The sequence below is a fragment of the Musca domestica genome, unplaced genomic scaffold (genome assembly GCF_030504385.1).
Source record: "Musca domestica strain aabys unplaced genomic scaffold, Musca_domestica.polishedcontigs.V.1.1 62, whole genome shotgun sequence".
NCBI classification, from domain to species: domain Eukaryota; kingdom Metazoa; phylum Arthropoda; class Insecta; order Diptera; family Muscidae; genus Musca; species Musca domestica.
The window spans coordinates 786,924-800,698 of record NW_026712369.1 but is presented as its reverse complement, the minus strand read 5'-3'; the positions used below and the strand labels follow the sequence as shown (position 1 = coordinate 800,698).

Genomic DNA, 13,775 nt, shown 5'->3' with positions numbered 1-13,775 from the left:
GGCTCTCAGGACTTCCATAAACTTTGATTTTTTAGAAGGTTTTCAAGGCAATCAGGAGTTCCATAAACGTGGATTATTTAATAATATCGTCAAGCTAATTATAAGTTCCATAAACGTGGCTTTTTAAAAAGGTTTCCAAGAATCTGAGGAGTACTATAAACGTGGATTTTTTAGAATGTTTCCAAGGATATGAGGAGTTCTATGAACGTGGAATTTTATAAGAAGTATTTCCATGGAATTCTGAGCTTCAAAAACGTAAAGTTTTAAAGAATATTTCAAAGGCTATTTGGGGTCCCATGAGCGTGGATTTTTTAGCAGTATTTCCATGGAATTCTGACCTCCAAAAACGTATATTTTTGAAGAATATTTCAGAGGTTTTTTGGGGTTCCATGAGCGTGGATTTTTTAGGAGTATTTCCTTGGCATTTTAAGTTCCAAAGAAGTAGATTTTTCAATAATATTCCAGAGTCTTCATGGGATCGCACATGAGTGTGATTTTTTTAATATTTTCAGACCAAATGTGGATTTTGTAAATGAAAAATGCTATAGAATATTTTCAAGCCAATCATGAGCTCCATAAATGTGGATTCTGGAAGACTTTTTCCAAAGCTATCTGAAAATAGAGAATGGTAGATTTTAAAACTTGAAATTGGTAAATTTTTTAAGAATAACTTTACCTCTTGAAACCCCTTGTGTTTAGCTTGGGAGATATCCGGCAACCCAACACAATGCCGTCAACATTAATCAGTTCCAAAATAACATAAGATGATGAGAAACTCCTCCCCATACATCAATATCTTCGCTAGATATGTAAAGTTGCTTTTCTTCTTCTTCTCCTCCTGCTTCCTACAACGATCTCCTTTGCCGTTTGCATATCAAAAAAAGATTGCACCACTTGTTTTTTTGTTTGTCTATTTGTTTTCTCTTCATTTGAATGATCGATGATGATAAGAAGCCGAAAGAAAACTCCCAATCAGTAGCGAGGGCTTTGATATCGAGACATATTCTGCCAGGTGATTAGTTGTCGAAGAATATTGAATCATTTCAGATCAATGCAAGAGAATGCGTCAGACGGGGAAAATTGTCATCAATAAAGTGGAGAAGCAGAAATCTCCCCCTCGACCAGGCCAGTTGGTTGTGACAAAATGTCAAATTTTGGAATTTTTGCTGATCTCCCTAAATCGCCTGCTAATGGGTTTTGTTTGCCTCTATATGTGTTGGATGTGCCTGCGTTTGCCGTTGCAGGAAATACCATTTCATGCTGTGTTTTGCACAATTGGAGTAAGTCGGAAAAAATTGATTCGATTGATGATGTCAGCTTTTCTTTATAAATTCTTCTCTCTCTCCAATTTCTAGTTTGTTTGCCTGATGTCTGAGGGCCTCATGGCCTATTATCGTGCCAATGCCCGCACCAAATTCTGTGATCGTTCTCAGAAAACCAAAACCCATTGGATTTTGCAGTTATGTGGTTCCATATTGGGTTTAGTTGGAGTTGCCATCAAAATTGGTATTGAGGAGAAACATTTCCATAGCGTACATGGAATTGTGGGTGAGTATTAATAAGAGCTCATTGAGCGTGGATTTTTGGTTAATATTTTTAAGGCTATCAGGAATTTTCAAAAACATGAACGTTTCTAAAAAAATATTCCATGGCCATCTAGGGCTCCATAAAATAGGATTATTCAAGAATATTTCCATTGCCTTCCAGAGTTTCATACACCGGAAAATTCTTTTTTGAGAATATTTCTATGGCATTTTGGAGCTCCATAAACGTAGATTTATCAAGAATATTTCCATGGCAATACAGAACTACATAAATGTCATTTTTAAAGAAAATTTCCCTGGGATTCCGGAGCTCCATAAACAATCCTTTTTATTCCCTGTATTGTAATTGTATATTCTAAGGCCGTGGATACGCATTCAAATAAGATTCTACTACTACTACTTCACATAAATCCCCAATATAATTTTTTTTGTTACAGGAGTTCTACTAATTACGCATAGTGGTGTAGGGTATCATATATTCGGCCCCGCCCGACTTTTTACCTTTCCTTGCAGGTTTATGAATATTTCGGTGGCATTCTGGAACTCAATAACCGTGGTTTTAAAAAGGATATTTCCAAGGCAATCAAACGTTAAATTTTAATGAATGTTTTTAAGGGCATCCTCCTGGTCCATAAAAGTGGACTTTGGAATATTTCCATATTATTATAGAGTTTCAAAAATGTGATTTTTTTAGAACATTTTCGAGACTATCCAATCCAATATTTTCAAGGAATTCTAGAGTTCCACGAAAGCGCACTTTTTAAGAATATTTTCAAGATAATAAATGTGGCATTTAAACAAAATGTCCAAGAAAATGAGAAACGCAATTTTTTAAAACTATTTCCATGTCATTTCAGAGATCTTAAAAAGGTAAATTTTTAAAAACTTTTTCCATTAGCATGAACCCTTTAAGTGTATTTCCAGGGACAAAGAGACTCCATAAGAATGAACTTGTTTTAAGAATATTTTCATATCAGGAGCTCAATTTTGGAATAGCAAGAACCTTCATTATTGTAGATTATTTGAGAATATTTCCATAATTTTGTGTTTATAAATTTTTCAAAATATTTCAAAGCAAAACATATTGAAAAATATCCTCTAAAAAATCCACGCCTCCTATACATCTTGAAAAAAATATTCTTAAAAAATCCTCTTCTCACATAGACCTTGAAAAAATATTCTTAAAAAATCTCCTTCCCATATAGACTTTGAAAAAATATTCTTTAAAAATCCACGCCTGATACACATCTTAAAAAATATTATTTAAAAATCCACGCCTGATACACATCTTAAAAAATATTATTTAAAAAATCCACGCCTGATATACATCTTAAAAAATATTATTTAAAAAATCCACGCCTGATATACATCTTAAAAAATATTATTTAAAAAATCCACGCCTGATATACATCTTAAAAAATATTATTTAAAAAATCCACGCCTGATATACATCTTAAAAAATATTATTTAAAAAATCCACGCCTGATATACATCTTAAAAAATATTATTTAAAAAATCCACGCCTGATATACATCTTAAAAAATATTATTTAAAAAATCCACGCCTGATATACATCTTAAAAAATATTATTTAAAAAATCCACGCCTGATATACATCTTAAAAAATATTATTTAAAAAATCCACGCCTGATATACATCTTAAAAATATTATTTAAAAAATCCACGCCTGATATACATCTTAAAAATATTATTTAAAAAATCCACGCCTGATATACATCTTAAAAAATATTATTTAAAAAATCCACGCCTGATATACATCTTAAAAAATATTATTTAAAAAATCCACGCCTGATATACATCTTAAAAAATATTATTTAAAAAATCCACGCCTGATATACATCTTAAAAAATATTATTTAAAAAATCCACGCCTGATATACATCTTAAAAAATATTATTTAAAAAATCCACGCCTGATATACATCTTAAAAAATATTATTTAAAAAATCCACGCCTCATATACATGTTGAAAAAATATTCTTTAAAAAATCCACGACTCATATACATGTTGAAAAAATATTCTTTAAAAAATCCACGCCTCATATACATGTTGAAAAAATATTCTTTAAAAAATCCACGCCTCATACACATGTTGAAAAAATATTCTTTAAAAAATCCACGCCTCATATACATGTTGAAAAAATATTCTCTAAAAAATCCACGCCTGTGAAGGTCGTTGAAAAAATAATCTTTAAAAAATCCACGCCTCATATACATGTTGAAAAAATATTCTTTAAAAAATCCACGCCTCATATACATGTTGAAAAAATATTCTTTAAAAAATCCACGCCTCATATACATGTTGAAAAAATATTCTTTAAAAAATCCACGCCTCATATACATGTTGAAAAAATATTCTTTAAAAAATCCACGCCTCATATACATGTTGAAAAAATATTCTTTAAAAAATCCACGCCTCATATACATGTTGAAAAAATATTCTTTAAAAAATCCACGCCTCATATACATGTTGAAAAAATATTCTTTAAAAAATCCACGCCTCATATACATGTTGAAAAAATATTCTTTAAAAAATCCACGCCTCATATACATGTTGAAAAAATATTCTTTAAAAAATCCACGCCTCATATACATGTTGAAAAAATATTCTCTAAAAAATCCACGCCTGTGAAGGTCGTTGAAAAAATAATCTTTAAAAAATCCACGCCTCATATACATGTTGAAAAAATATTCTCTAAAAAATCCACGCCTGTGAAGGTCGTTGAAAAAATAATCTTTAAAAAATCCACGCCTCATATACATGTTGAAAAAATATTCTTTAAAAAATCCACGCCTCATATACATGTTGAAAAAATATTCTTTAAAAAATCCACGCCTCATATACATGTTGAAAAAATATTCTTTAAAAAATCCACGCCTCATATACATGTTGAAAAAATATTCTTTAAAAAATCCACGCCTCATATACATGTTGAAAAAATATTCTTTAAAAAATCCACGCCTCATATACATGTTGAAAAAATATTCTTTAAAAAATCCACGCCTCATATACATGTTGAAAAAATATTCTTTAAAAAATCCACGCCTCATATACATGTTGAAAAAATATTCTCTAAAAAATCCACGCCTGTGAAGGTCGTTGAAAAACAATTCTTTAAAAAATCCACACCTGTGAAGGTCGTTGAAAAACAATTCTTTAAAAAATCCACGCCTGTGAAGGTCGTTGATAAACAATTCTTTAAAAAATCCACGCCTGTGAAGGTCGTTGAAAAAATATTCTTTAAAAAATCCCCGCCTGTGAAGGTCTTTGAAAAAATATTCTTTAAAAAATCCACGTCTGTGAAGGTCGTTGATAAACAATTCTTTAAAAAATCCACGCCTGTGAATGTCGTTGAAAAAAAAATAATCTTTAAAAAATCCACGCCTGTGAAGGTCGTTGAAAAACAATTCTTTAAAAAATCCACGCCTGTGAAGGTCGTTGAAAAAAATAATCTTTAAAAAATCCACGCCTGTGAAGGTCGTTGAAAAAAAATAATCTTTAAAAAATCCACGCCTGTTAAGGTCGTTGAAAAAATATTCTTTAAAAAATCCACGCCTGTGAAGGTCGTTGAAAAAAATAATCTTCAAAAAAATCCACGCCTGTGAAGGTCGTTGAAAAAAATAATCTTTAAAAAATCCACGCCTGTGAAGGTCGTTGAAAAAAATAATCTTTAAAAAATCCACGCCTGTGAAGGTCGTTGAAAAAAATAATCTTTAAAAAATCCACGCCTGTGAAGGTCGTTGAAAAAAATCTTTAAAAAATCCACGCCTGTGAAGGTCGTTGAAAAACAATTCTTTAAAAAAATCCACGCCTGTGAAGGTCGTTGAAAAACAATTCTTTAAAAAATCCACGCCTGTGAAGGTCGTTGATAAACAATTCTTTAAAAAATCCACGCCTGTGAAGGTCGTTGATAAACAATTCTTTAAAAAATCCACGCCTGTGAAGGTCGTTGAAAAAATATTCTTTAAAAAATCCCCGCCTGTGAAGGTCTTTGAAAAAATATTCTTTAAAAAATCCACGTCTGTGAAGGTCGTTGATAAACAATTCTTTAAAAAATCCACGCCTGTGAAGGTCGTTGAAAAACAATTCTTTAAAAAATCCACGCCTGTGAAGGTCGTTGAAAAACAATTCTTTAAAAAATCCACGCCTGTGAAGGTCGTTGAAAAACAATTCTTTAAAAAATCCACGCCTGTGAAGGTCGTTGAAAAAATATTCTTTAAAAAATCCACGCCTCATATACATGTTGAAAAAATATTCTTTAAAAAATCCACGCCTCATATACATGTTGAAAAAATATTCTTTAAAAAATCCACGCCTCATATACATGTTGAAAAAATATTCTTTAAAAAATCCACGCCTCATATACATGTTGAAAAAATATTCTTTAAAAAATCCACGCCTCATATACATGTTGAAAAAATATTCTCTAAAAAATCCACGCCTGTGAAGGTCGTTGAAAAAATATTCTTTAAAAATCCACGCCTGTGAAGGTCGTTTGAAAAAATATTCTTTAAAAATCCACGCCCGTGAAGGTCGTTGAAAAACAATTTTTTAAAAAATCCACGCTTGTGTAGGTCGTTGAAAAAATATTCTTTAAAAAATCCACGCCTGAGAAGGTCGTTGGAAAAATATTCTTTAAAAAATCCACGCCTCCTCATATGCTTGAAATAATCACTAGCTTTTAAAATTATTCCGAATTCATTTCTTTTAATTCATTATTTTGTTTTTCCTCCTTTTTCTTTTTGCAGGTCTCATCACATCCGTAATGCTACTGTTCACCCTTCTCAGTGGGCTTAGTGCCCTCTATGCCCACGAAATGAAAAGCATCCAGCCCATGTTGAATAAAACGCTGCACAACATTTGGGGTCTATTGACCTACACGCTGGTAATGCTGAGCATGTACACAGCCTATGATACGAATATTTTCATCGAGTACTCCTTGGATGCAGCGACCTATAACGATTTTAAATGGTTAATACAAATTAGTATCGGTAGCATATGGCTACTTACCATCTATGGACCGATATGGTGTCTCGTCTATATGAAGCTGTGGGGGAGTAGTTGTTGTTAAGTGGGGTGGGGAGGGGAAGGGAAGTCCAAGCATCATCAACACGGTCACCGAGAGTGGAGAAGCAGTCAAGCAGTCAGCGAGGGTTTAATTTGTAAATTCAGATCTTACTTCGAAAGAAATTTCAGAGCTCATGTATTATATGATTCAATTTTAGAGTAGCGATTGTATTTCTCATCCTTAGATTAATTTTAAAATATAGCCTCATCATATTTTTTCCAAATCCCAAAAATGTCCAGGTAATGTTTTGAATGGTTCCTTTTTACTTGAATTTCAAATTTATATCCTATTTTTTAAGTAAAAGAGAGTTCAAATAATGAATACAAGTTAGTGTAGTTAGCATATGGCTACTTACCATCTACGGACAGATATGGTTTTGGATTTATATGAAGCTGTGGAGGAATAATTGTTGTTAGGTGGAAAAGGGAAGGCAATACAACAAGGGACTTTCGAAGACGGACACCATCAACACAGTAATCAGGAGTGAGGTAGCGGTCAGGGCAGCAAGGGTTTGGTTTATGAATTCTGATTTTACTTCGAAAAATTTTTCAGAGCTCCTACATCCACCAAAAAATAAAAAAAAACAATACACCAAAAAAATTGACATCCAAGGATTTTTTTCCTATCGATCATATGGAGAATGTGAGGATAACTCTCAGTAATAGATAACATTTAAAATATAGCCCCATCACCTTGAACTTAATCCCAAAATTGTCCAGCTAATATTTTGAATCTTTCCATTTTACCTAAGCTTCAAATATAGTTCCCATTTTTATACCCTCAGCCATAGGGCTAGAGAGGGTAAATATCATTTGATACGGCCAAAATGTGCCTCATCGAAATAATGGTTTTCGACCCCAGGTCTCTTTGAACCAAATCCGTTTCAGGACATTTGGAGTCGATCCAGCGATGTCCCTTCGTCCATGTCCGTCTGTCTGGCTGGTGCACACGATAACTCTCAAAGGGAGCATCCGATTTGATCCAAACTTGGTACATCGTAATATTATTATCAAACATAGGTCGAGTTCGAAGATGGGCAATATCGGAACCCTCCTTTTGATACCTCCCCCTTAAAATGTTGAAATTTTCAAAGAAAATAATTTTGCTGCACAGAAAGAGAAATGATAATCCGATTTTGCTCCAACTTTGCAAATCATAATATTTGCATCAGTGCTAGGTCAGGTGCGAAAATGGGCAATATCTGTTAAATAATGCAAAAATACCTTGTCTTTTTGGGCCAAATCCGTTTCAGGATATTTGGAGTCCGTCTACCGATGTCCGTCCGTCTCTCTCTCTCTCTCTCTCTGGCTGGTGAGCAAGATAATTCTCGAAGAGAGTATCCGATATGGTCCGAACTTAGTACATCATAATATTATTATCAAACTTAATTCGAGTTCGGAGATGGACAATATTGGTTCACTTCTTCTGGTAACTCCCCCCCAAAAGGCGGACATTTAACCAAAACGATCATAAAAACCGAAATAAGCATCCGATCCTCTTCAAATTATACACATCGCAATATTTTAATTTGGCCAAGGTCTGGTGTGAAGATGGAATACATCGGCTCACTCCTTGTGGTACCTCCCCCACAAAGGGTCACAATTTTGAATAATCATGAAGCTAATAAAACGCGAAATTAATATCCGATTCCATTCAGACTTGGAACATTTCAATATTTCCATCAACACAAGATCCGTTATAAAGATGATAGAGATCGGACCATTTCTTCTGGTACCTCCCCCACAAAGGGTCAAAATTTTGAATATCCAAAACGATCATAAATTCCGATATAGTCATCCGGTTCTTTTCAAATCACATACATCACAATATTTTTATTAACCCAAGGTCTGGATTGAAATTGGAATATATCGGTCCACTTCTTCGGGTACCTCCCCCACAAAGGGTCAAAATTTTAAATATTCATGAATGTCATAAAACGCAAAATTAACATCCGATTCCATTCAGACTTAGCACGTCCCAATATTTTCATAAACACAAGATCTGTTATAAAGATGGTAGAGATCGGATCATTTCTTCGGGTACCTCCCCCACAGAGGGTAAAAATTTTGAATAACCAAAACGATCATAAAATCTGAAATAAGCATCCGATCATCTTCAAATTACATACATCGCAATATTTTAATTAGGCCAAGGTCTGGTGTGGAGATGGAATATATCGGTCCACTCCTTCTGGGACCTCCCCACGAAGGGTCAAATTTTTGAATATCCACGAAACTCATAAAACACGAAATAACCATCCGATTCCATTCAAGCCTGGCACATCTCAATATTTCCATTAACACAAGATCTGTTATAAAGATAGTAGAGATCGGACCATTTCTTCAGGTAACTCCCCCACAAAGGGTCAAAATTTTGAATAACCAAAACGATCATATATTTCGATATAAGCATCCGGATCTTTCCAAATTACACACATCACAATATTTTTATAACCCAAGGTCTGGTGTGAAATTGGAATGTATCGGTCCACTCCTTCTGGTACCTCCCCCACAAAGGATCAAGATTTTGAATATTCATGAAGCTCATAAAACACGAAATTAACATCCGATTCCATTCAGACTTAGCACATCTCAATATTTTTATCAACACAAGATCTGTTGTAAAGAAGGTAGAGATCGGACCATTTCTTCTGGTACCCCCCTACAAAGGGTCAACGTTTTAATTAACCAAAACGATCATTAAATCCCAAATAAGTATCCGGTTCTTTTCAAATCACACACATCACATTATTTTTATTAACCCAATTTCTGGTGTGAAGATGGAATATATCGGTCCACTCCTAATGGTACCTCCCCCACAAAATGTCAAAATGTTGAGTAACCATGAAGCTCATAAAACCCGAAATAAACATCCGATCAACACAATATCTGTTATAAAGATGGTAGAGATCGGACCATTTCTTCAGGTATCTCCCCCTCAAAGGGTCAAAGCTTTGATTAACCAAAACGATCATAAAATCCGAAATAAGCACCCGATCCTCTTCAAATTACACACATCGCAATATTAATTAGGCCAATGTCTGGTGTTGAGATGGAATATATCGGCTCACTCCTTGTGGTACCTCCCCCACAAAGGATCAAAATTTTGAATATTCATGAAGCTCATAAAACACGAAATAACCATCCGATTCCATTCAAACGTGGCAAATCTCAATATTTCCATTAACACAATATCTGTTATAAAGATGGTAGAGATCGGACCATTTCTTCTGGTACCTCCCCCTAAATATTACACGCTTGGTACACAATAAAAGGCAAATCGGACGAAGATATATGTGAGAGCCATATCCAAATCTGAACTGATCTTGATAAAATCTGGCAAAGGTATTTCAGAGCTGTATTTGATATATTTCCCCGAATATCATTGTTACGGAGCGAATATTACGGCTGTGGGGAATAAAAATAACAAATCGGAGGAACAATATATATGGGAGATATAGCTATATCGGAACCGATTTCGATCAAATTTTACATACTTGTTTCTAGGCTCACTTTGGTCGTAAGTGCCAAATTCAATCCGATTTGGGCTAATTTTACACGTTTGGTGGCCAATAAAAAGCAAATCGGAAGAAGATATATATGGGACTTATATCTAAATTTTGACCGATTATCTCCTATTTCAATGGAGTTCACCCTTGGGTCAAACAAATGCTTTGTGCAAATTTTCATCTGGATCGGACAATAAATGCGACCTGTACTTGGTTTACAAAAATACATAGACAGACAGACGGACGGACGAACATGCATAAATCGACTCAGAATGTGATTCTATGCAGATCATCAAAAGGAACTATGGGTCTATCTCGTTTCCTTTTGCCTGTTACAAACAAATGCACCAAGACATAATACCCTGACCACCTTGTGGTGTAGGGTATAAATATTGCGACAGATGTGCCAAGTCTAAATGGAATCGGATGTTAATTTGGCCTTTTGTGAGCTTCATGGGTACTCAAAATTTCAATATTTTGTGGAGGAGCTACCAGAAGGAGTGGACCGATGTATTCACCCTTCACACCAGACCATGGGTTACTACAAATAGTAGGATGTGTGAAATTTGAAGACAATCGGACTCTTGCATCACATTTTATGAGAGTTGTAATTATTCAAAATGTTGACCATTTGTGGGGGAGGTACTTGATGGAGTGGATCGATATTGTCCATTTTCACACTTGACCTAGTACTGACGCAAATTTTAGGATATGCAAAGTTGGAGCAAAATCGGATTATCGATTCACTTTCTGTGCAAAAAATATATTTTTTAAACATTTCGACCTTTTGTGGGGGAGGTACCAAAAGGAGTGGACCAATATTGCCCATCTCCGAACTCGATCTAAGTTTGACAAAAATATTACGATGTACCCAATTTGGACCAAATCGGATACTCCCTTCGAGAGTTATCGTGCGAACCAGCCAGACAGACAGACGGACGGACGGACGGACATCGCTAGATCGACTCTAAATGTTCTGAAACGGATTTGGTCCAAAGAGACCTAGGGTCTAAAACCGTTATTTCGACTAGGCACGTTTTGGCCGTATCAAATGATATATACCCTCTGTAGCCATATGGCTGAGGGTATAACAAGTAAGCAAAGGCTATATTCGTGAATTTTTTGGAAGATTTCGTTTTTGAAACAATATCAAAGAGCCCTGCCCAGATGTTACCCTTAGGGTTTTGACCCGGGGAATTTGGCTCATATTTACGCAATCGGTCGTATTGTTAGGTACCCAAAAAAAAAAAATCACATGAAAATTGTGGTCCATTTTACAGCTAAATCGAATCCAATGGACATCCAAAAATGCTAGACCTCTTCCCTGTACTTAACCTCTCTTCTGTACGAAATTCCGTTTCGATTGGTTTTCAATTGTGGCCTATAGAGAGATTATAAAATTAGAAAAATTTTAACTTTCTTAGTCCATTTATACCCCTACTAAATGTACATCTTAAGGACAATAGGCTTAAATACTTATTTTTCTGCGGATTTCTTAAATTTTATCCTTTTCTGGCAAGATACCATTCCGAATTGATGGGAATTGTGAAAATCGGCCAAGCGGTTCTTAACTTATAATCAGAATAAATTAGATGTATTTCTTTTACATATATACATTGTTCCTATTTTGCTATATATCCGATTTCATGCCTATCAGCATCACGAAGTGCCCTTTAAATGTATTTCTGATTTGGTTGGGATTAAAAATATACGGGGTTTAATGGAAATTTTCGTATTTTCTTACATAAAAGTTGGGGTATACTTTGCCAGCTATTATTGTCCGATGGCCCAATTTGGTAGGCTTCTGCCCAGTTCTAAACTCTAAATCCATGTAAATTTTCGCGTCGATTGTTTCATAATTAAGGCCTATAGAGCAATTGCAAAATCAGGAATTTTTTCTGTTTTTGGTCCATTTCAACCCCTAAATATTTATACCCTACACCACAAGGTGGTCAGGGTATTATGTCTTTGTGCATTTGTTTGTAACAGGCAAAAGGAAACGAGATAGACCCATAGTTCCTTTTGATGATCTGCATAGAATCACATTCTGAGTCGATTTATGCATGTCCGGCCGTCCGTCTGTCTGTCAACGTATTTTTGTAAACCAAGTACAGGTCGCATTTATTGTCCGATCCAGATGAAAATTTGCACAAATCATTTGTTTGACCTAGGAACGAACTCTATTGAAATTGAAGGTAATCGTTCAAAATTTAGATATATCTCCCATATTAAACTTCGTCCGATTTGCCTTTTATTGTGCACCAAACGTGTAATATCAGTCCGAATAGTATGGAATTTTGCACGTACGATCAGATTGGACCTGAAAATATGTATGCCAAAATTGATCGAAATCGGTTCAGATATAGCTATAGCTCCCATATATATTGTTCATCCGATTTGTTATTTTGGTCCTCCGCAGCCGTAATATGCACTCTGTAACAACAATATTTGGGGAAATATATCAAATACAGCTCAGAAATACATTTCCTAAATTTTATCGAGATCGGTTTAGATTTGGATATAGCTCCCATATATATCTTCGTCCGATTAGCCTTTTATTGTGCACCAAACGTGTAATATCTTTCCGAATAGTATGGAATTTTGCACGTACGATCAGATTGGACCTGAAAATGAGTATACCCAATTTGATCGAAATCGGTTCAGATATAGCTATAGCTCCCATATATATTGTTCATCCGATTTGTTATTTTTGTCCTCCGCAGCCGTAATATGCACTTTGTAACTACAAAATTTGGGCAAATATATCAAATACAGCTCAGAAATATCTTTGCCAAATTTTATCGAGATCGGTTAAGATTTGGATATAGCTCACATATATAACTTCGTACGATTTCGCGTTAATTGTGCACCAAACGTCTAATATTTGCCCAAATGGGATGAAATTTTGCACTTACGACCCAATTGAGTCTAGAAGCTAGTATGTCAAATTTGTTGAAGATCGGTTCAGATATAGCTATAGCTCCCATATATATTGTTCATCCGATTTGTTATTTTGGTCCTCCGCAGCCGTAATATGCACTCTGTAACAACAATATTTGGGGAAATATATCAAATACAGTTCAGAAATACATTTCCTAAATTTTATCGAGATCGGTTCAAATTTCAATATATAGCTCCCATATATAACTTAGTCCGATTTACCTTTGATAGCGCACTAAACGTCTAATATTTGCCCAAATGGGATGGAATTTGGAACTTACGACCGAATTGAGTCTAGAAGCTAGTACGTCAAATTTGTTGAAGATCGGTTCTGATATAGCTATAGCTCCCATATATATTGTTCATCCGATTTGTTATATTTGTTACCCACAGCTGTAATATGCACTCCGTAACAACGATATTCAGGAAAATATATCAAATACAGCTCAGAAATATCTTTGCAAAATTTTATCGAGATCTATATTATTATCCGATTTCAAAATTCAATTGTGCACCAAATGGGCAATACAAGTCCGAATTTAAGAGATACAAATGCTTCGGCATATTTTATCCTTTGAACTTTAAATTATAATCATAATCATGGCGTGTATGATTGAATTCTCCCATAAAAACTGTGGAGCTCTACTAAATTAGCAAAGTGGTGTAGGGTATCATAAAGTCGGCCCCGCCCGACTT

General features: G+C 34.6%; 1 protein-coding gene across 1 annotated transcript; it reads left to right on the top strand.

Annotated features, from left to right (window-relative positions):
• Window positions 1–729: 729 nt before the first annotated feature.
• Window positions 730–6,636, top strand: LOC101898948 (uncharacterized). Its single transcript, XM_059129562.1, has 3 exons — window positions 730–1,280; window positions 1,356–1,548; window positions 6,312–6,636. Exons 1-3 carry the CDS (start codon window positions 1,062–1,064, stop codon window positions 6,632–6,634), a joined length of 735 nt encoding a protein of 244 aa, XP_058985545.1. The 5' UTR covers window positions 730–1,061; the 3' UTR covers window positions 6,635–6,636.
• Window positions 6,637–13,775: the final 7,139 nt, after the last annotated feature.